The 24750-nt window shown below is 43.2% G+C and overlaps 1 protein-coding gene across 3 annotated transcripts in view; it reads right to left on the bottom strand.

The window, feature by feature from the left end:
• Positions 1-24750, bottom strand: part of LOC5569921 (cytoplasmic FMR1-interacting protein) — a 71457-nt gene that overhangs the window by 19454 nt on the left and 27253 nt on the right. For all 3 annotated transcript variants that reach the window (XM_021840084.1, XM_021840093.1, XM_021840090.1), the window contains exons 4-5: positions 20781-21554; positions 4172-5551 (exon numbers count right to left, since the gene is read on the bottom strand). In XM_021840084.1, coding sequence (XP_021695776.1) covers positions 4172-5551; positions 20781-21554 — 2154 coding nt within the window. The remainder of the gene's footprint in view (positions 1-4171; positions 5552-20780; positions 21555-24750) is intronic.

The following is a 24750-nucleotide window of genomic DNA, read 5'->3' as shown; positions in this document are numbered from 1 at the left end:
CAAGTTCGAAATTCGTGTTCAGGGATCTGTGAGAATGTTCATGACCTTATAATTCGGTAAGGAATTTTTGTCGACAACGTTTGTTTAAACTTGAAATAAAATCAATTTTGTCTATTTAATAGCGGAACATGCGGTACAAGATTTTGTCTCAAGCACCAAAGTACCGCTATTTTTAAGTCATCTTATGCCGTTTTCAACCGTTTCAATCTATTTCAAGCTGTTTTAGGCTGTTTTTGTAATTTCAAGCCGTTTAAAGTCATTTTAAGCTGAATTTGGTCATCTTAAGCCATCTTAATTCTATTTTAAATGTTTAGTCATTTGAAGCCGTTTTAGACCATTTTTAGTAATTTTAAGTCATTTCGAGTCATTTTAAGCCGTTTAAAATACAGACATTTTGAAAATGGTTATAAGCCATTTAAAGGTGTTTTTATTATTAATTACTATTATAGAATTTTGGCACTTCTCAGCAAAAAATGCTGGAAACTTTCACCTACCCCGGGCAATCTGTATGCCAAAGGGGATTTGGATCTGTGGATCTCATTTATCGGTTTACTTATCCTAATGAGTCTGCTGGATGAGCTTCTCAGTTGTGCTGGTTCAGGAACCGTTTGACTATGCTGCAGGTTCCAACAATCACCGCTTATTGGATGATGTGTAGGTCCTTCTTCAATTCCAGCTCGACTAGGAACCTTAGGAGAGATTTCGGGACAATTCCGATTGCTGAGAGGACTACCGGAACTATACGGACGTCCTCTAGGTGCCACATCTGCTTCAACTCCTCCGCCAAGTCGTGGTACTTTGCTATCTTGTTAGAGAACGTTGATTGAATATCGTTTCATCCTGTTGTCGTAGACTACAATGTCGGGGCGGTTGGCACGGATGAGGACGTCCGTTGTGATCTTGCGATCCCAGTACAGCTTTATGCAACAATTTTCCAGAACCAGGTCAGGCAGGTACTTGTAGTAGTACAAATACAAATCGATTCACCAAGTTGTGCTTAAGAGCAAGCTGTTAGTGCACAATCTTGGCAACTTCGTTGTAACGATCGAGGTAGGCTGATCCAGCTTATACTGCCAGCAACGACATGCTCGATAGTCTCCCCTACTGAATTGCACTTCCTACAGCGGTCCTCTACGTCTTCGAGATCACCCCGCACCAGCCACGTGTTTGACACCACCTTATCGATGTGTTCGAGCTCCTGTTGATGGGGGATGCGTTCCATGCAACTTCTTCTGCTTCCACGATGCGATCATCTCATCGACGGTTTTGATGTCGCAGTTCAGCTGGTAATCCTCCTGCGCCAGATGCAGGGCGCTGAAACCGTGGTCAGCTTCGCATACAGTGCGGTAAATTTCGTGGCGGTTCTGGCATTCTACGAAATATGCCCGCAGCTGCTGGATCTGGAAGACACATAGTGCCAGGATATCGGTGATGCCTCTTCCTCCTGCTGCACGTGGCAGGGTGACTCTCTCAATGAACGATTTTGGGGGGCGCATTCGATGCTTGGTGAACGCCACTCGTACTGCTCGTTCGATCGCCTCCAAGTCAGTCTTGGTCCACTTTACCACCCCGAAATTATACGTCAACAGGGGCACAGCAAGCGTGTCGATCGCCTTCACCTTGTTGCCGGCAGACAGAAAGTTCTTCAAAATACAATTGACACGTGACAAGAACTTTTCCTGCAGCTCCTTCTTGATCATCGTGTGACGAATACCTCTAAGTTGCAGGAATCCGAGGTATTTATATGTTTCACCTTCAACCATATTCCGAATCTCCTCCTGAATTGACCGGCAATACCAAACTCCATCCGGATGTCGTTACTGAATGTCGTAACTAGCTGCAACAGCTGATGCAGCCTCTGTACTGCCCATAACTGCATATTTGTAACATTCGACAAAAGTAGGCATTGAGTAAATGGGATACTAAGTTTGCATTTCACTGCAGTATGGGAGGAAACTAAAATTTCAAAAAATCATTGAGAATTCAAAAGAGCTTATTTGAGGCTGAAATTTTGTACAACTCATATCGCATATTGGGTGAATGGTCAGAAAATAATTCTGATAGAAATTTCGTTGCTACTACATTATGAGGCTCATGTATAATCTCAATGTGACTGTTATGCGGTTACAATTGTCAATGTGACAAAACAACTTGGTATTTTTTTCGAATTTTCTAAAACAATCTCACAGATTTCAGTAAGTTGATCGAAAGTATTTATCATTTGATGACTCTCCATGGTATTAACTCCAATTTGCCAAAAATGTCGAATGTGACTGTTATGCAGTTATGGGCAGTGTACTGATTCCGCAAATAGCTTCAGGTCGTTCATATAGAAGGTGTGGGTAACTTTTGTATTCCTTTCCCCACTTTTCAGTTGGTAGCCATAGTTGCATTGGTTGGGTGCTTTGCTGAGGGGGTTCATGGCCAGGCAAAACCACAGCGGATTGAAGGTGTCGCCTTGAAAAATCCCCCTCCTGATGCTGAGAGTCCTGGACCGTAACACAGCTGTACCACAGAGAAACAGACGTAACACTTAGAACAAATTTCGATAAAAATCATAGTCGCGAGAACATATACGCCCAATGCTAAAATCGGTGTGTTTGGCCGATCAGCCAACAGGTGGCGGTAGTGTGTAAACGTCAAACACGAACAAAAACGACGCGAGCGCTGCGGGTGGTGAGTTGGCCACCTACCATTTATTCAAATCGACCGTTAAAAAGGTGGTCGATGGACATCGATGAGAGTGTGACGTCTGTTTGTCTGTGGCTGTACCGTCGGTAATGTGTAGGGATGTGTTCGATGTACGCCATACTCAGGTTCCTTTGCTTTTGGGTAGCTTGCTTTACAATGACTGCATCTACGATGACGATGATCTTTGCAGCCTTGCGTGTTTCTGCGACATCATTTCTGTTCCTCGGTCGTCAAGTTGTTGGCGTCACATTGGGCTTGAACCCTCTTCGCTATTACCGACGATAGCACTTTATACAGACTTGAAAGGCACGTTTTTGGTCTGTCCTTCACTGGGTCAGCTGTGTTTTGGTCCTTTGGCAGAAGAAATGTGACACCCCTGGTGATAGCTTCCGGTAGCTGCGTGTTTTCTCCTAGTACCGTATTGAAGCATTCCGCCATCCGCCCATAGATCGTTGTGAGTTTTTTATACCAAAAATTTTGCATAAAATCAGGTCCTGGTGCAGCCCAATTCCTGGTATAACGGGTAGTTTCACGTATATCCTGAGCGGTTACCACGACCGCAGCCATGTCTCCAATTCCATCACATTGCCTCTCTCCTTCTGCTAACCACATCACATCGCCGTTGTGTTCGGTGGGGTTCTCCCATAAATTGGTTCAAAATTGTGTAACGTCGCCAATCTCTGGAAGTCCCTCGCCAAAATCGACCTTGTCATTTCAGATGCAGTTGTAGAACTCCCTCTAGATTATGTTGAACATCCGGTTTTGTTCCTATCGCTTCGAACATTCTCCATAATGTCGCAATCGTTTCGCAAGAGCACTCAACCGCTATACATGGGTGTCGAGGATCTCAGTAATGTCGACTTCTCTGAGATCTCGGAGCTCTGCGGGTCTAACAATTTCAGCAACATGACGAATTAATCTCGTTGACCGATTCCCCTGCTTGTACTGTATTAATAGACCAACCTTTGACCGCAGTGTGGCGATTCGGCTCTCAAGGCGTCGCATTCATATGGGTTTCTGTGAGCCATCTTCTCTTTGCGGGCGCGTTCGCAATCCCAACGTCTCAACTACAGCTACTGCAGCTGAATACACGATAAGCTGCAGATCCTCAAGGTTTTCTACGACTTCCAAGTACTGTGACAGAATATCCGTTTCAACCCTCAATGCACTTTTGGTGCACACTCCTGAACCCAACTCATTAGCACTGTTGAGAACCTGACTGTGTTTCATTATTAGACCAGATGGCATTTGGCCAAATGGCCGAATATTCGATTTTCACTGTCTTGTTGTGAGTTTGGAATATTAAACTTCTGCTTAGTTTGTCTGAGCAGAGTTGCCAGATACACATAAGCATGTGTGCATCGGTAGACTGCATATCATGCAACACCTATTTTAACTTCCGGTCTATCATGATCGTAAAAAGAGGTCGAAATGTATTAAAAACAGATTTCCCGCAATAAAAATCTCAACCCCAACCTACCTTGGCCGTTCCCAGCTTCTCGATGTTCGGCACAATCTGCAGCGATGAGTACTTCGTCTCCAGTCGCTTCTGCTTGGTTTCCGGTTTTTCGCCCTCCTTGCAGTACGGTCTCGGCAAGATGTTCTGGAATGGTGCCGCGTGCAGCAGATCGCACACCTCCTCCTGCGAAAGGGCCTGCTCGATCAACAGACAGAACAGCAGCGAATTGCCCAACTCACGGAACAGCTGAAACAGTTCGGTTTTCGCATCCGGATACTGCACGATGTCGACCAGGTGCGCCTGGTAATAGCTGAGCACTCCCGGCGATCCGTAGTCGCACCGGGGAAGCTTGCACGATTTTGGCATCGCGGACATCAGAGTTTTGGTGAACTGGAGCAAATTGCCCTGGATCAGCGGTTTGACGATGTCCTTGAGGATGATCTCCATCACGACGGCGATTCCTTGGTATCCCAGCAGCCGGCACATGGCGTGGAAGTGGAACGACCCGACGAAGCCCGTGTACTGGCCATACTGAGTGGAGAAAGCCGCGTTCAGGGGTTTAGAGCCCCACAGATAGTAGTGGGACATGACGGGAGCCTTCTCGCGAGTGATGGCCCCGGAAAATGGGATTTGAAGCTTGCTGCGAACGAAGCGATTTGTGGCGGCATTGTAACAGTAGTTCGAGAGGAAATCGTAATTCAGTTCGACAAAAACATGCAGCGTGATCCGGCCGTACGGGGCAAGAACGTTGTGGTTGGCTTCCTTCAGCATGGCGTCAAAGTCGTCCAGGGCAAGGAATCGGGAGAGAAGTTTGTGGCAGAGCTTGTTAACTGCAAGCAGCGCTTCCAGTTCGACGACTCCGGTTATGTCGCTGGCTTCGAAGCGGCAGATCGCCAACTCCAAACTCTTCTGCATATCGGCGTTGATTCGCTGGGTTATGAGTTTGTTCAAATCGATCGAGCGACCGAGTAACTGAACGTGCCGCTGCTTGAGAAGAGTCTCGTAGCGATTGTTCCTCGGGTGAGATTGGAAGTTGATACCAAGCACTTCGCATTCAACGCGGAATCGTTTGTCCAGATAGATGCTTCCGGCCAGCTGCTTGTAGTGAGCGAAGACCTGTTCGCTCAGTTTGTACACGAACTGATCGAAGCACAGGTTGACTTCAGCCTCCACTTCATCGTACAAGAACTGCTTCCGGAAGATGGTCAAAGCGTACAGGGCTGAATCGTTGTAGAGATCTAGCGGATACAGCACGTACTCCATCATGGAGGGCTCCTTCGTGCGGAGAATGTGATCGGTTAGAATCCAGGGCATTGACATCTCGATCGGGAACTGGATGCGTTTTTCCATCGTGATGAGATCATTGCACTCCTCGTTGTGCTGGTGACGAACGGTACATTTCTGGAAGCAAAGAAGCGGTCATTACATTCGAATACATAAAGATGGTAAGGATGGGTGGACGAAATGGGTCACTTAAGGAAAGGATCCCCATAACTTTACATACAGGGTGTTAGGTTCGTGAGTGCAGACATTTTAAGGGGTGATAGAGGACCATGTTAGATGAAAAAAATCGTTCTACGGATATGGTCAATTCTTAACTGTTACCGAGTTATTAAACATTTAATGTTTTAGGATATGTTTGTCTTTAAGTGGTTATAACTTTGGAATAGTTCAACGAATCTCAATTCTCTCACTTCCATTTGAAAGCTAATTAAATTTCCAATCTACTAACAACTTTACATCTAATGGGTTTTGCAAATAAATTCAATTTTAAGAGCAAATAAGTTCAAAGGTAGTGATTTTTCTCTTGTTTTTGTCAGTTTACTTTAAAAAATGCGTAATAAATTTCATGCTTGTCTTAAGCAAAGTTGTGTGCTTCAAGCTGCTCTACAATTCGTTCTTTGACACCAAACTGCTATCTCTACGCGTTCTCTTGCAATTTTGATTTGAACACGCCACTTTGGGTCATAAATTTTGGTCCGTAAACGCAACAGGTAACAGTTCATTTCACCCCACTGTGTTGCAAAACTTGACGCATTGTTTGCATCCGCGCACAGCACACTTGATCTCAGGTTTAGGCAACAACAGCTTGGCGCGTATGATTAAGCACACGCTGCTGTGCGTTCTTTTGCATGCTGTTTGAAACTCATTTTTGTCCGATGGAAATCAACTTTTCAAAATGTTGAAGGAGTGAAGTAAAACATTGATCGGTTTGTTATTTTTTTGTTGATGATTGATCTTAATGTTTCAAAGTACTGCATAATAGTATTGATGAAACAACATTCAACATACAGAAAATGTTTATCTGGTTGATTCATATCAGTTTATTTGAAGGCTCTGTGCAATGTTCCAAAGACTGCAAGGATGCTGCTAAACATTTGGAAGCAGTAACACGCTTACGATACTTAAAAGCTTTGAATGTATCCCAGTCCCAATTTTACTGTGAATCTAATTCAACTGTTAACGCCAGGAGTTAAATTGTTTAATGATTCATTCAAAAATAACCTAGAAACTTTGCTAGAAGTTTCCCCAGCCCCATTAACTATTCAAGAATATCTCGAGAAATTAATTCAGGGATGCATCCAGACATTTAAAAAAAAAGTGTCTACACCGACGAATTGTCAAATAAACTCTTCTATGAATTTTTCAGCTCTTCTTTAAGAAATTGTTCATGGTAACACTCACCAAATTTGTAGTGGAATTCGTTTAAAAGTGCTTACTAAATTCATCCTGATATTTACTAAGATATTCGTGTTGAAATTTATCTAGGGATTACATCAGGAATCTCTCAGGTTCTCTTATAAAAGCAGAATAATCGTCAACAAATTCAAAATGGATTTTCTCCAGATGTTTTTTGAGGAATACATGTAATTTTCAATTCAATTCTTCTCAAATTATCCAACAAATTCTTCATAGAGGTGCTGAAAAATGTTTGAAACAAGAAATCTCATGAGGATATCGATGAATGAGTTGATGCAAAAATTGAATTCCAGGAATCCTTGAAAAAATCTTCAATAGACTCGATGGAAAAATGTCTGATAATATTCCTTGAAGAACCACTCGAAGTTTGGTTAATTGTGTTTACTTTAAAGATCCATTCCTCCAGAATTGATCTGGAAATTCCTCCAGAGTTTCTCCAGGAATTTTTCTATACATTCTTTCGGAGTTCTTCCAGCTATTCTTCCGAAGTTCCTCTGGAGCTCCACCGGTAGTTTCTCAACAGTTCTTCCGAAAAAGTCTCTAGAGCTCCACCGAGAATTTGTTCTTCGGCAATTCCTTGGGACTTCATCCGGGTACTCTTAGGGAGTTTCTTCTGGAATTACTTCGAAGCTCCACTGATTCTTTTTTTCAAACGTTGCTTCCTAAATTCCTCTGGAATCCCTCCCACAATTTCTCCGGAGCTCCTCCAGGAACTGTACTGTAGTTCCTTTAGGAATTTACACGCGAGTTGCTTCAAGAATCTGGCAGCTTCTCCAGAAATTCTACCGCAGTTTCTCCAGGAATCCTGCCGGTTGTTCCTCCGAGAATTTTCCAAGAATATACCCGAGAGTTTTCATGGAAGGCCTCCAGGAATTCCTCCAAAACTTTCTTCAGGAGTTCTTCCACAAATTCCTTTGAGAGGTCCTCCAAGAATTTCTGAGGATTCCTTTCCCGGGAATTTCTTCAAAATTTTCATAGGGAGTTCCTTCAAGAATCCCTTGAGACCTCATCCTAAAATTCCTGAGTTCGTAGGAAGTCGCTATGAAGAAAATCCAATGGAATTCCCTGTAGAACTCTGGAGGAACTCCGGAGGATATGCTGGATGGAATTCAGAAGAATTACTGCAACAATTTTGGAAGAATTTCTTGAGCAACTCCGGAGGAATTACCGTTGAAGCTACGAAGGAATTATCGGAGGAACTCTGAAGGAACCCTGGACAAATTCGTACATAACACTTAAGGAACTCCTTAGCCGAGTGGTTAGACTCCGCGGCTACAAAGCAAAGCCATGCTGAAGGTGTCTGGGTTCGATTCCCGGTCGGTCCAGGATCTTTTTGTAGTGGAAGTTTCCTTGACTTCCCTGGGCATAGAGTATCATCGTACTTGTCAAACGAGATACGAATGCGAAAATGGCAACTTTGGCAAAGAAAGCTCTCAGTTAATAACTGTGGAAGTACTCATAAGAACACTAAGCTAGTGAGGTCGTTAATGCCAAAAAGAAGAAGAAGACTTAAGGAACTCCGGAGGAATACCATGAGGAACTCTGGGATATTTCACGGAGAAAATCTAGGGGAATTTCCGGAGTAACTCTTGAGGAATTCCTAGCGGAATTCCGGAGGATTTCCGATAAATTACTGCACGAACTCTGGAAAATTCCTGGAGGAATTGCTTGAGGAACTCCGACAAAAATTCCATGAGGAACTCTGAAGAAATTCGTAGCGGACCTCCAAAAGAATTCCTGGAGGAATTGTGGAATATTTTCTAGAGAAACTTCGAAACAAAATCCTGAAGGAACTATGGAGGAAATCCTGGAGGAATCTGGCTGGGTTCGACTGTAACTCTTAATCGATCTGATATAACGGCTTCGCAGTCTTTCAGAAAATAAAACAAGGTTTATAACTTGCCCAACGTTTCAACCCGGGGTTGGTGTCTTGGAACTTTGGAGATATTTCTGAAGGATCTCCAAAGGAACTCCTTGAAGAACTCCGAGGATTTTCTGGAGGAACTCCGAAAGAATTCCTAGATCCATAAAGGGATTCCCGGCAAAAATTTCGAAAGAATTCTTGGAGGAATTTCTAGAGAAACTACGATGGAACTCCTTGAGAAAATCTGAGAGAATTCCTGGAGAAAATCCGAAAGAATTCCTGGAGAAACTTGGAAGCCCGGAGTACTTTGAAAAATTCCCGGTGGAGCTCTGGGGGATTTCCAGAAGGAAGTCTGCAGGAATTGCTGGATGAATGCCCAAAACAGCTCTGAAGGAATTCCTGGAGGAACTCCTAAAAAAATCCTGGAGGAATTCCGGATGAATTGTTGGAGGAACTCCGGACAAATTGCTGAAGGAACTCTAGAAGAACTGCTGGAGATCTGCTGAGGAATTTACGAGAGTAATCTGGAAAAAATCCTAGAATAATATCTGAAACTACTTCGGAATAACTCCGAAAGGAGCTATGAAGGAAATCCAATGGAATTCCCTGTGGAGCTCTGGAGGATAAGCTGGATACAATCCAGAAGAAGTACTGGAAAAACTCCGGAGGAATTTCTGGAGCAACTCAGAAGGAACTATCGTTAAAGCTACGAAGGAATTCTCGGAGGAACTCTGAAGGAACCCTGGACAAGTTCCTTGAGAATCTTCAAAGCAAATCCAGGAGGAACTACGGAGCAATTCCTGTAGGAATTCGAAGGCGTTCTTATAGAAACTCCGGATGTGTTTCTTGAGGAACTACGGAGGCGTTTCTAGAGGAATTTCTGGAGAAACTAAGGAGGAAATTCGGAGGAGTTAGCGTTGGAGCTCCAGAGGAACTTTTCAGGAATAACTGGATGAGGAATAGCTAGAGTACCTCCAAAGGATATAACTTTGGAAGAATTTCTAGTGGAAATCCGGAGAAATTTCCGAGGAGTTGCTGATTGAAATCCAAAGGAATTGCCTGAGGAAATGCGGAATAATTTTTGGAAGGATTTGGAAAAAATCCTGGAGGAACTCCGGAAGAACTTCACGAGGAACTCTTGAGGAATTCCGGGAAGGAAGTCTAGAGGAATTCCCGAAGAAACTCTTGAGACATTTCCTGAGAAATTCTGCAGAAATCCTCGAAGGGAATGTAGGGAATTTTTTGAAGTAGCTTCAGAAGAATTCCTTGTGGAACTCTGGAGCATTTCCAAGGAATTATTTGAGGAACTCTGGATAATTCCTGGAGAAATTCCGAAAAAAGGAGGAATCACGGAAAAAATGCGAAGGAATTCCTTGTAGAGCTCCAAAAGAATTCCCGGAGGAATATTTGGAATTTCTCCAGAGGCATTTCTGAAGGAAATTCCTGAAGGAAATCTTCGGCGAGGAATATCTAGAGAAAATTCCCACAGAAATTCCTGGAAGAAATCCCTAGATGAATTTCCTGGAGCAAATCCTTGGAGGAAATTCTGGATGAATTTCTGTATCTAATCTCCAGAGCTATTAATGGAGGGATTTCGGAGGAATTGATGTAAGAAATCCCCGAAGAAAATTATGGACAAAATCTCTGGATGAAATTCCCGGATCAATTCTTGGAGGAAATACTTAGGTTTTAGACGAGTTCTTGGAGGAAATCTCCAAGGGAATACCTAGGGGAAAACCCAGGCGGAATTTCTGAAGATATCCCTGGAAAGTTTTCTGAAACAAATTCTGAAAGAAATACCCGGAGAAATCCTTGAGGAATTCGTTGAGAAAACCCCGGAGTAATTCTTGGAGGATATCTGATGCAAATCCCAAAAATTTTCTGGAGGAAATCTCTGGAAAAATTCTTTGAAAAATCCCCGAAAAATCCTGGAGAGAGTGAAATTCATCCACAGAGGAATTCCTAAAGAAAATCTCCGGAGGAATTCTTGGAAAAAATTTCCGGAGGAATTTCTGGAGGAAATCCCAGGAGGAATTTCGGAAAGAAATCCCCGGAGGTGCTACTTGAGGTACCTCTCGTAGCAATTCCTGGGGGTAATCCCCGGAGGAATTCCAAAAACAAATTGCTGGAGAAAATCCCCGGGAGAGTTCTTGGGGGAATCCCCGGAGGAATTCATAGAGAAAATTGCCAGACGAGTTTCTGGAGGAATCCTCGGCGGAATTGCTATTACAGATCTCCTGGGGATTTCCTGGAGAAAATCTCCGAATGAGTTCTTGAGGGATATCCCCGTAAAAATCGTTGAAATTGCCGAAGAAATTCCTGAGTGAAATTTCGGAAGAAATTTCTGTGGGAAATCTCCGGATAAATTCTCTAAAATAATGCCCGAAAGAATTTCTTGACAAAATCTTTTGAAGAAATTCCTGGATAAAATAACCGGAGTTTTTGGTGGAAATCACCGGAGGAATTCTTGGAAAAAATCTCTGGTGCAAATCCCCAGCGAAATTTCTGGAGTAGATCCCGGATAAATTCACTGAAAAAGTCCCCAAAAGAAGCCCCTAAGAAATTCCTGCGAATAGCTGACAGTGTCTTTGCGATATTATAAATCCATTTCTAGATTTATTCTACCTGTTACACATTCACTGCGTTAGCCATTGAATGAGATGTGCACTTTAAAAATGGTTACGTACTGCAAATTAACATGATTCGTGTCAAATGTGAAATTGACATGCTTTGCAAAAAAAGTTTTTTAAAATTTCCCTAAGGATTTTATGATAATAAATGTTTTTAGCATCCATCTTAACTTATCTCAAAATTCATCATGGATTTTATGTTCAAAGATACTTCCAGGATATTTAAAAAAAAATTCTTCCAAGAATATTTACAGAAATGTTTTAAAACATTTTGCCAGGAATTTTTCATTATTTTTTTTAATGATTCGTTCGAAAATAACCTGGAAATTATGTTGGAAGTTTCCTCAGCTCAATGAATTTTTCAAGAATGCCTTAAGAAAGTAATTCAGAAATAAATCCAGATATTTTCCTAGCAATTCTTGCATGCCTATAACCAGGAATTGTAAATAGATGTAGTGGCATTCATAATGGTGCTCACAAAATACCTTCCATTTTTCTGAAAAAAGGAATTAAGGAACTTTAAAACAAAAACAAATCAAGCAGTTTAAGAATATTTTTCTGTTCGGAACATAAACCACTTCGACTAATATTTGATCTTGTAGTATATCTATTGTAGAATATCCCTCATTTTACAATTCCTCGGTGTAAAATGTGCTCCAGGAATTTGTCCGAGGATTTTCTCCAGGAATTTCTTAGGGGCTTTCCAATAGGAATTCTTTTTGGGAGTTTTTCAGTCAATTTATCCGGGATCTGCTCCAGAAATTTCGCTGGGGATTTGCACCATAGTTTTTTTCCAAGAATTCCTCCGTTGATTTCCACCAAAAACTCCGGTTATTTTATCCAGGAATTTCTTCAAAAGATTTTGTCAAGAAATTCTTTCGGGCATTTTTTCAGAGAATTTATCCGGAGATTTTCTTTAGGAATTCCTCTGTGGATGAATTCTCACTCTTCAGAAGGTATATCGGCGATTTTTCTGAGAATTTTTCCAGAGATTTCCTTCAGGAAATGTTTGGGATTTGCATCAGATATCCTCCAAGAATTACTCCGGGATTTTCTCAACGAATTCCTCAGGGAATTCCCAATAGCGATTTCTCCGGGTATTTCTTTCAGAATTTGTTTCAGAAAACTTTCCAGGGATATCTTCAGAAATTCCGCCGGGGTTTTTCCCTAGGAATTCCTCCGGAGATTTCCTCCAAGAATTCGTCTAAGACCTAAGTATTTCCTCCAAGAATTGATCCGGGAATTTCATCCAGAGATATTGTTCATAATTTTCTTCGGGGATTTCTTACATCAATTCCTCCGAAATCCCTCCATTAATAGCTCTGGAGATTAGCTACAGAAATTCATCCAGAATTTCCTCCAAGGATTTGCTGCAGGAAATTCATCTAGGGATTTCTCCTAGGAATTTCTGTGGGAATTTTCTCTAGATATTCCTCGCCGAAGATTTCCTTTAGGAATTTCCTTCAGAAATGCCTCTGGAGAAATTCCAAATATTCCTCCGGGAATTCTTTTGGAGCTCTACAAGGAATTCCTTCGCATTTCTTCCGTGGTTCCTCCTTTTTTCGGAATTTCTCCAGGAATTATCCAGAGTTCCTCAAATAATTCCTTGGAAATGCAAAAGAGTTCCACAAGGAATTCTTCTGAAGCTACTTCAAAATATTCCCTACATTCCCTTCGAGGATTTCTGCAGAATTTCTCAGGAAATGTCTCAAGAGTTTCTTTGGGAATTCCTCTAGACTTCCTTCCCGGAATTCCTCAAGAGTTCCTCGTGAAGTTCTTCCGGAGTTCCTCCAGGATTTTTTTCAAATCCTTCCAAAAATTATTCCGCATTTCCTCAGGCAATTCATCTGGATTTCAATCAGCAACTTCTCGACAAATTCTCCACTGGAAATTCTTCCAAAGTTATTTAAGAAAATACTTTGGAGGTACTCAAGCTATTCCTCATCCAGTTATTCCTGAAAAGTTCCTCTGGAGCTCCAACGCTAACTTTTCCGAATTTCCTCCTTAGTTTCTCCATTCCTCTAGAAACGCCTCCGCAGTTCCTCAAGAAACACATCCGGAGTTTCTATAAGAACGCCTTCGAATTCCTACAGGAATTGCTCCGTAGTTCCTCCGGGATTTGCTTTGGAGATTCTCTAGAAACTTGTCCAGGGTTCCTTCAGAGTTCCTCCGAGAATTCCTTCGTAGCTTTAACGATAATTCCTTCTGAGTTGCTCCAGAAATTCCTCCGGAGTTTTTCCAGTACTTCTTCTGGATTGTATCCAGCTTATCCTCCAGAGCTCCACAGGGAATTCCATTGGATTTCCTTCATAGCTCCTTTTGGAGTTATTCCGTAGTATTTTCAGAAATTCTTCCAGGATTTTTTCCAGATTGCCCTCGTAAATTCCTCAGCAGATCTCCAGCAATTCTTCTGGAGTTCCTTCAGCAATTTGTCCGGAGTTCCTCCAGCAATTTCATCATTTATTTAGTTAACATCTACACAGATAACACTGAATCAACAATTTCACGCCACAATACTCGGTTCGTGGCCGCATCTCTCCATCCTCGGTTCTGCCCCACGCTCGCCAAATCGATACGCACTTGATCCGCCCACCTAGCTCGCTGCGCTCCACGCCTTCTTGTACCAACCGGATCCGAAGCGAACACCATCTTTGCAGGGTTGCTGTCCGGCATTCTTGCAACATGCCCTGCCCATCGTATCCTTCCAGCTTTGGCCACCTCCTGGATACTGGGTTCGCCGTAGAGTTGGGCGAGCTCGTGGTTCATCCTTCGCCGCCACACACCGTTCTCCTGCACTCCGCCGAAAATCGTCCTAAGCACCCGACGTTCGAAGACTCCAAGTGCTTGCAGGTCCTCCTCGAGCATCGTCCACGTTTCATGCCCGTAGAGGACTACCGGCCTTATGAGCGTTTTGTACATGGTACATTTGGTGCGGGCGTGAATCTTTTTTGACCGCAGCTTCTTCTGGAGGCCATAGTAGGCCCGACTTCCACTGATGATGCGCCTCCGTATTTCACGGCTAACGTTATTGTCAGCCGTCAGCAAGGATCCAAGGTAGACGAACTCGTCGACCACCTCGAACGTATCCCCGTCTATCGTAACACTGCTACCTAGGCGAGCCCTGTCGCGCTCGGCCCCACCAGCTAGCATGTACTTTGTCTTGGCCGCATTCACCACCAGTCCAACTTTTGCTGCCTCGCGTTTCAGGCGGGTGTACAGGTCTGCCACCTTTTCAAATGTTCGGCCGACGATGTCCATATCATCCGCGAAGCAAACAAATTGACTGGATCTCGTAAAAATCGTACCCCGGCTGTTAAGCCCGGCTCTCCGCATAACACCTTCTAGCGCAATATTGAACAGCAGGCACGAAAGTCCATCACCTTGTCGTAGTCCCCGGTGGGTTCCAAACGAACTGGAGTGTTCGCCTGAAACCTTCACACAATTTTGCACACCTTCCATCGTCGCTCTTATCAGTCTCGTGAGCTTCCCGGGAAAGCTGTTCTCGTCCATGATTTTCCATAGCTCTACGCGGTCGATACTGTCGTATGCCGCCTTGAAATCGATGAAAAGGTGATGCGTTGGGACCTGGTATTCACGACATTTTTGGAGGATTTGCCGTACAGTAAAGATCTGATCCGTTGTCGATCGGCCGTCAACGAAGCCGGCTTGATAACTTCCCACGAACTCGTTTACTACGGGTGACAAACGACGGAAGATGATCTGGGATAATACTTTGTCGGCCGCATTTAGAATGGTGATCGCTCGAAAGTTCTCACAGTCTAACTTGTCGCCTTTCTTGTAGATGGGGCAGATTACCCCTTCCTTCCACTCCTCCGGTAGCTGTTCTGTTTCCCAGATTGTGCCTATCAGCCGGTGCAGACAACTGGCCAGCCTTTCCGGACCCATTTTTATGAGTTCAGCTCCGATACCATCCTTACCAGCAACTTTATTGTTCTTGAGCTGGTGAATGGCATCCTTAACCTCCCTTAAAGTGGGGGCTGGTTGGTTTCCATCTTCCGCAGTACTGACGAAGGCATTTCCTTCGTTGTCCCGTCCTTCATTGCCTGAGCTCTCAGCACCATTCAGGTGCTCATCGAAGTGCTGCTTCCACCTTTCGATCACCTCACGCTCGTCCGTTAGAATGCTCCCATCCTTATCCCTGCACATCTCGGCTCGCGGCACGAAGCCGTTGCGGGATGCGTTGAGCTTCTGATAGAACCTACGCGTTTCCTGAGACCGGCACAGCTGTTCCATCTCCTCGCACTCCGTCTCCTCCAGGCGGCGTTTTTTCTCCCGAAAGAGGCGGGTCTGCTGTTGCCGTTTCCGTTTATAGCGTTCCACGTTCTGCCGGGTCCCTTGCTGCAGCATGACCGCCCGCGCTGCATTCTTCTCCTTCAAAACCTCCTGGCACTCCTCGTCGAACCAATCGTTCCGTCGACTCCGTCCCACGTACCCGACGTTGCTCTCAGCTGCATCGTCAATGGCTGCTTTTACTGTTCTCCAGCAGTCCTCAAGAGGGGCTTCGTCCAGCTCACCCTCTTCCGGTAATGCAGCCTCGAGTTGCTGCGCGTATGCCGCTGCGACATCCGGTTGCTTGAGCCGCTCTAGATCATACCGGGGCGGCCGTCGGTACCGTACGTTGTTAACGACGGAGAGTTTTGGGCGCAGTTTGATAGATAGTGGTCAGAGTCGATGTTAGCGCCACGATAGGTCCTGACGTCGATAATGTCGGAGAAGTGCCGACCATCAATCAGAACGTGGTCGATTTGCGATTCTGTCTGCTGTGGTGATCTCCAGGTGTATCGGTACGGAAGGCTGTGCTGGAAGTAGGTGCTACGAATGGCCATATTCTTGGAGGCGGCAAAATCAATCAGTCGTAGGCCGTTTTCATTCGTCAGCCGGTGGGCGCTGAACTTTCCAATCGTCGGTCTGAATTCCTCCTCCTGGCCAACCTGAGCGTTTAGATCTCCTATGATGATTTTGACGTTGTGGCTTGGGCAACTGTCGTACTCGCGTTCAAGCTGCGCGTAAAAAGCGTCTTTATCATCATCAGTGCTTCCGGAGTGAGGGCTGTGCACGTTTATTATGCTGAAGTTGAAGAACCGGCCTTTGATCCTCAACTTGCACATTCTCTCATTAATCGGCCACCACCCGATCACGCGCCTCTGCATATCACCCATCACTATAAAAGCTGTTCCCAGCTCATGTGTATTGCCGCAGCTCTGGTAGATGGTATGGTTACCTCTAAACGTTCGCACCATTGATCCCTTCCAACACACTTCCTGCAACGCTACGATGCCGAATCCACGGTCCTTCAGCACGTCGGCGAGTATGCGTGTGCTCCCGATGAAGTTGAGAGATTTACAGTTCCACGTACCGAGCTTCCAATCGCTAGTCCCTTTACGTCGCTGTGGTCTTCGCCGATTGTCCCGGTTCGTATTCTCTCGTTGATTATTCGTTGCTTGATTTTTTTACGGCTGGCTTGCAGGGCCTGACACCAACCCCCTAGATTTCCGGAGGACCATTCCCCCTAAATGTTCGGAGGACCATAGTGCGCAGTTTAGCTTAGAGTCCTTCTCTGGCACTCGGACGATGATCAGCCGCCCCTGACATGGGGAACAGACGCTGTTGTGAGCCGCTCCTAACATGGAGTACAGACGCTCCAGGTTTGCAGAAGCAAAAGCAAAAGCAAACCCCCCCTTCCCTGTCAGCATACGACCAAAGTTCCCACCGGGGGTTGGTTACTCGTACCCCGGCCAGTACCGCGAGGAGGTAGGGATAGGAGTTGCTGGGCAAGAGGCTAAGGACCGCACAAAGAGGTCTATTTTATTCCTTCAGGTACGCGAGGTACCAATGGTACGCCATGCCCAGCCATTTACCAACCAGTTCCTCCAGCAACTCATCTGGAATTCCTCCAGGATTTTTTTAAGAGTTCCTCCAGGAATTCCTTCAGAGCTGTTTTGGGCATTCATCCAGCAATTCCTGCAGACTTCCTTCTGGAAATCCCCCAGAGCTCCACCGGGAATTTTTCAAAGTACTCCGGGCTTTCAAGTTTCTCCAGGAATTCTTTCGGATTTTCTCCAGGAATTCTTACAGAGTTTCTCAAGGAGTTCCATCGTAGTTTCTCTAGAAATTTCTCTAAGAATTCTTTCAAATTTTTTGCCGGGAATCCCTTTATGGATCTAGGAATTCTTTCGGAGTTCCTCCAGAAAATCCTCGGAGTTCTTCAAGGATCCTCCAGAAATATCTCCAAAGTTCCAAGACACCAACCCGGGTTGAAACGTTGGGCAAGTTATAAACCTTGTTTTATTTTCTGAAAGACTGCGAAGCCGTTATATCAGATCGATTAAGAGTTACAGTCGAACCCAGCCAGATTCCTCCAGGATTTCCTCCATAGTTCCTTCAGGATTTTGTTTCGAAGTTTCTCTAGAAAATATTCCACAATTCCTCCAGGAATTCTTTTGGAGGTCCGCTACGAATTTCTTCAGAGTTCCTCATGGAATTTTTGTCGGAGTTCCTCAAGCAATTCCTCCAGGAATTTTCCAGAGTTCGTGCAGTAATTTATCGGAAATCCTCCGGAATTCCGCTAGGAATTCCTCAAGAGTTACTCCGGAAATTCCCCTAGATTTTCTCCGTGAAATATCCCAGAGTTCCTCATGGTATTCCTCCGGAGTTCCTTAAGTCTTCTTCTTCTTTTTGGCATTAACGACCTCACTAGCTTAGTGTTCTTATGAGTACTTCCACAGTTATTAACTGAGAGCTTTCTTTGCCAAAGTTGCCATTTTCGCATTCGTATCTCGTTTGACAAGTACGATGATACTCTATGCCCAGGGAAGTCAAGGAAACTTCCACTACAAAAAGATCCTGGACCGACCGGGAATCGAACCCAGACACCTTCAGCATGGCTTTGCTTTGTAGCCGCGGAGTCTAACCACTCGGCTAAGGAGTTCCTTAAGTGTTATGTACGAATTTGTCCAGGGCTCCTTCAGAGTTCCTCCGATAATTCCTTCGTAGCTTCAACGGTAATTCCTCCGGAGTTGCTAAAGAAATTCTTCCAAAATTGTTGCAGTAATTCTTCTGAATTCCATCCAGCATATCCTCCGGAGTTCCTCCAGAGTTCTACAGGGAATTTCATTGGATTTTCTTCATAGCGACTTCCTACGAACTCAGGAATTTTAGAATGAGGTCTCAAGGGATTCTTGAAGGAACTCCCTATGAAAATTTTGAAGAAATTCCCGGGAAAAGAATCCTCAGAAATTCTTGGAGGACCTCTCAAAGGAATTTGTGGAAGAACTCCTGAAGAAAGTTTTGGAGGAATTCCTGGAGGCCTTCCATGAAAACTCTCGGGTATATTCTTGGAAAATTCTCGGAGGAACAACCGGCAGGATTCCTGGAGAAACTGCGGTAGAATTTCTGGAGAAGCTGCCAGATTCTTGAAGCAACTCGCGTGTAAATTCCTAAAGGAACTACAGTACAGTTCCTGGAGGAGCTCCGGAGAAATTGTGGGAGGGATTCCAGAGGAATTTAGGAAGCAACGTTTGAAAAAAAGAATCAGTGGAGCTTCGAAGTAATTCCAGAAGAAACTCCCTAAGAGTACCCGGATGAAGTCCCAAGGAATTGCCGAAGAACAAATTCTCGGTGGAGCTCTAGAGACTTTTTCGGAAGAACTGTTGAGAAACTACCGGTGGAGCTCCAGAGGAACTTCGGAAGAATAGCTGGAAGAACTCCGAAAGAATGTATAGAAAAATTCCTGGAGAAACTCTGGAGGAATTTCCAGATCAATTCTGGAGGAATGGATCTTTAAAGTAAACACAATTAACCAAACTTCGAGTGGTTCTTCAAGGAATATTATCAGACATTTTTCCATCGAGTCTATTGAAGATTTTTTCAAGGATTCCTGGAATTCAATTTTTGCATCAACTCATTCATCGATATCCTCATGAGATTTCTTGTTTCAAACATTTTTCAGCACCTCTATGAAGAATTTGTTGGATAATTTGAGAAGAATTGAATTGAAAATTACATGTATTCCTCAAAAAACATCTGGAGAAAATCCATTTTGAATTTGTTGACGATTATTCTGCTTTTATAAGAGAACCTGAGAGATTCCTGATGTAATCCCTAGATAAATTTCAACACGAATATCTTAGTAAATATCAGGATGAATTTAGTAAGCACTTTTAAACGAATTCCACTACAAATTTGGTGAGTGTTACCATGAACAATTTCTTAAAGAAGAGCTGAAAAATTCATAGAAGAGTTTATTTGACAATTCGTCGGTGTAGACACTTTTTTTTTAAATGTCTGGATGCATCCCTGAATTAATTTCTCGAGATATTCTTGAATAGTTAATGGGGCTGGGGAAACTTCTAGCAAAGTTTCTAGGTTATTTTTGAATGAATCATTAAACAATTTAACTCCTGGCGTTAACAGTTGAATTAGATTCACAGTAAAATTGGGACTGGGATACATTCAAAGCTTTTAAGTATCGTAAGCGTGTTACTGCTTCCAAATGTTTAGCAGCATCCTTGCAGTCTTTGGAACATTGCACAGAGCCTTCAAATAAACTGATATGAATCAACCAGATAAACATTTTCTGTATGTTGAATGTTGTTTCATCAATACTATTATGCAGTACTTTGAAACATTAAGATCAATCATCAACAAAAAAATAACAAACCGATCAATGTTTTACTACACTCCTTCAACATTTTGAAAAGTTGATTTCCATCGGACAAAAATGAGTTTCAAACAGCATGCAAAAGAACGCACAGCAGCGTGTGCTTAATCATACGCGCCAAGCTGTTGTTGCCTAAACCTGAGATCAAGTGTGCTGTGCGCGGATGCAAACAATGCGTCAAGTTTTGCAACACAGTGGGGTGAAATGAACTGTTACCTGTTGCGTTTACGGACCAAAATTTATGACCCAAAGTGGCGTGTTCAAATCAAAATTGCAAGAGAACGCGTAGAGATAGCAGTTTGGTGTCAAAGAACGAATTGTAGAGCAGCTTGAAGCACACAACTTTGCTTAAGACAAGCATGAAATTTATTACGCATTTTTTAAAGTAAACTGACAAAAACAAGAGAAAAATCACTACCTTTGAACTTATTTGCTCTTAAAAATGAATTTATTTGCAAAACCCATTAGATGTAAAGTTGTTAATAGATTGGAAATTTAATTAGCTTTCAAATGGAAGTAAGAGAATTGAGATTCGTTGAACTATTCCAAAGTTATAACCACTTAAAGACAAACATATCCTAAAACATTAAATGTTTAATAACTCGGTAACAGTTAAGAATTGACCATATCCGTAGAACGATTTTTTTCATCTAACATGGTCCTCTATCACCCCTTAAAATGTCTGCACTCACGAACCTAACACCCTGTATACAAATAGAATTGGCCCTTATTACCCTTACCCAAATCAGAACTTACATTGACTTTACGCCCCATGGTCATCTCCAAGTAGAATTCACGGTACCATAGCTGAGACAAGTCGCAGCACTTTTGCAGAGTCTCGCTAAAGCTCAACAGGAACGTCCAGTAGAACGAAAGCTTGTGAAAAGCATCGATCTGCAGCAAACAAGCTCCATCGATGTCTTTCCGTAGAGTTCTCTTGCCTCCTGACTTATCAGCGATCAACGATTCCAACATCGTGCGCACCATGTACAGCTGGGTGGACGACGGGCCCACATTCAACCGCGGAACACTGATTGGGAATCCTCCGTCCGGATCCTTCTTACCCTTAAGTGCCGGATCCTGTGAAGGCTCCGTTCCCTTTTGCCAATCGGCGCACGTTTCCCGCACCGACATGATGATCGATCGGATCAAGTCTTTCTTGTTCTTGACCGCCTTTCGCAGCGGTTCACGCAACATCAGCTGCACAAAGTCCTGCAACTCGGCATAGATACTGCGGCGGATTGCTTCGCAAAGGACAGTCTCGATTCGCGCCATCAGCACCTGAAGGCCCTTGATCATGGCGATCACCTCGATGAGGGCGAACTTCTCGTCATCGGAATAGTTGTAGCGGGTGGCCCGTTCGTACTCCTCGGCTTCTACTGGGCATTCTTTGTTCTGGTGGTGATCTGTGGGGTGCAGCAACTTCCACGAGTACAATTCCGTGACGACCGATGTCCACTCGGAGAGTAACTGCAGGCCTCTTAGCGCTAGATCAGCTGTAGCTTTGTTTTCTGCATCCGTTGCGTTATCCTGAAAGAAGAAATCAAAAAAATTTATGTTGGATTTCTAATAATCAAACATCAAGTTTATTAGCCTTCTGCCTATACTCGTATAACAGGAATCTATGCCAAAAGGTCGAATTGACAAATGGTTGAATGGCAAAGCAAGCTAAATAAGTAGCGATTGAAGGCAAACCTTTGTATTTATTTTCACACTTACTGGACTATGTTTTATGTTGCCCAATGTTTCTGATCATGAATCCTGTTTAACATCTAGTTAGTGATGTCTAAACTATTAATTTGTCAAAAAGCTGTTGATTCTTTTGTGGATCACTTTTTATATCGGAACTGGTTAACTCAACTATGTAGTCTTAATAACAGAACAGCATTCGCTGTACTCTATAGGTGAAAAAGCAACTTAGTTGTCACTAAACCACGCACAATCACTACAGTGGTTCTAGAATGAAGCATAAACTCCTAACAGTTAAAACAGACGTGACGGAAAATGCGAAGCTATTCAGAAAGATCGTCCTGAGGGAGGTTCAATTTCAGCTGGTCAACGAGCTTTCGTGGTGATTTCTCATGTCGTAGTGCATCTTATCTGCAGGAGCCACAATGCTTGCAGGACCGCCCGTGCACTGCACATTTTAGAGCTAATTTGATGCTTTTCATTTTTCTTGAAATGTGTCTCAATCCTTCATATACGCTCCGTCGAATGCGCTGTTCAAAAGTAATATTAAGTAAGTACAGTCGACTCTCCACATCTCGATGTTCTACATCTCGATATCTCTCCCTATGTCGATGATTTCATAAGTCCCTTCAGTCTGCATACATTTTCACTCCCTATATCTCGATATCCTCCTTATCTCGATATCTCCATATCTCGATGTGTTTCTGTTGATTTTTGACGTAAAACTACGTCTTTCTTCTCTATACAGGAGTGAAATTGGAATTTCAAAACGTTACGTTACGTTGGCATGAAATATTTTAAACGTTTATAACTTTTCACTGGCTTAACGAAATTTCTTGATTAGCACCTCAATCGAAAGACAAGACATCAAAGGTTCATGTCGTTTACTTACTGAATCCCACATACCTGTCCAAATAGTTTTATAACTGTTTTAAAAAAGAACATTGATTTCAAGCAAATCTATAAATAGGGGTGCTAGAGAAAATTTGACGTCATTTGCTTTTCACTCTCCGATTGGCTCGCATCTCAGCAGGCAACAGATCGGCTTGCTCTGACCGGGCGTGCTTCTCAGGCACAGACATCGATAGCGAAGGACGCCCCCGTTTGTCTTGCTTCGCTCAAATCAAACTGTCGAGCGAGCGAGAGAAGATGCCGTCCGAAGCTAAAGCCATCACCGCTGCCGCCGCCAAGAAGAGGAAGAGGAAGCAGTCCACAGGAGAATTTGCGGTCGAACTGTGAACACGGTCGGGCGAGTCATTCTCGCTTTGTGGTTCACCGCTCGTTTGCGTTCACCCAGCCATCGTCATCGGCGCCGCAAATTTCATCGGCCGAGGAGCTGTTGACCCTGCGCTTCAAGATTTGGACTTGTGATCAAATCAGCAAGATTTAAAGAGAGAGCAAAGTTTCCAGATTTCGACTTAAGCTCGGTGATCCACTACCCGTTGGTGTTGTGCGCCATCCACGCCACGAAAAATTCAGCTGGTTCGTCGTATAAGTAAATAACTTGCTCAAATTTATACATTTGATTTGAGGATTTCCTGTTTGACCCTGACAATCAACTGATAACATCCCGCAGTGTTATTCATCTGTAAGAGCATCGATGCTAACAAAGCCATCAGCCCTTTTTAGGGCCATACAATTAGTGGAAAAGGTAACAAGAGAAATATTTCCGACTTTATTTATGACTTCTTATATTCCTAAATCAAATTCACAGCTTCATACAAAATTTTATTTGTCATGAATAATTTATGACTCAACAATTTGTGACTGTATTCACGGGCGCTGCTGCAGTGCCGTCGGGTGAGTGCTCAACATTTCACAACGATTGTAAAATAGAGTGGCATTTCCAACAGCGTCTTTGATGTTCCATATTTTATGGTTACACTTTGATTAGAAAAATTATCACATGTAACAAAATTGCGACATATTTAGATTGCTTTTGAAAAGAAATTCTCATTGAACAAGTGTATTAATTTTGGCACCCATGGATCAGAAATATACCTTCATAATGAAGAAAACTATTGATTATCAATAGCTCGTATTGAATATTTAGTTAATTTCAACCCTTCCAGCAGTTCATGTTCGACCAATTTCTCACGCATTAGCATTCTCCGCAATTTTCAAGTAATTCTAAGCCGAACCCATTATTGGCACATACCCATTTCCCAGATTGGTCGATCAGAAAGCGAAGAGCACAAAAGGGAGGAGTATCATCTGCTATTCTAAGGTTATAAAACATATTTCCTTCGTCGGATTCAGTTTCATTCCATTTCCGCTTTCGAGCTGGTAAGAGCTCCTCCGAACTTGCTTAGCGATAAGTACCTCGCTGCTAGAAAGCTGCTGAGCTGTTAACCTTCAAGCTGTCAATACAGCATCTGGTTTGTGAAATTCAAGATTAAAAGATTGAGCTACGTTTCCAGATTTCAACTCAATCCCTGTGATCCGCTACCCTGTTGCTGTTGTGCACCCATGAAATATTCAGCTGGTTTGTTGTACAAACAGAGAACTTATTCACATATACACTATCCTTGGGGTTTCCCTGCTTAACCATGGCAATCAACTGTTAACATCCCGTAGTGCTATTCATCTGTGACAGCATACAAGCTCAATCGGCCCTTTGAAAGCCATCAAACGTTCTTAAAAGGGTTTATAGAATAATATTTCCTGATTTATCTATCATGATCTTAATCTAGCGGTATTGTACAAAACTTGATTTGGTTCACATAATTTATCTCACATAATCTCATGAATTTTGAGAATTTACTCGTGGACGCCGCTGCAGCGCCGTCGGATCGTAATAACGTCATAGTACTCAGCATTGTATGGCATTTCAAACAGCATCGCTGATTTATCATGTAATGGGGGAACACTTCCTAAATTCTAGAGTACGGAAATTGTGAAATGTATTAAAATTGCAACAGATTTTTAATACTGTTCACTAAACTGATTCTTGACCAGTTGTAATAAGCATCTATTGATCTGAAATGTTTCTACATGTTAGTTTCAATAAAGAAATGCATTGCAAATGTCATTATAT

Source organism: Aedes aegypti, chromosome 1, assembly GCF_002204515.2.
Source record: "Aedes aegypti strain LVP_AGWG chromosome 1, AaegL5.0 Primary Assembly, whole genome shotgun sequence".
Taxonomy (NCBI): domain Eukaryota; kingdom Metazoa; phylum Arthropoda; class Insecta; order Diptera; family Culicidae; genus Aedes; species Aedes aegypti.
This window is presented reverse-complemented; position numbering and strand designations above follow the sequence as displayed.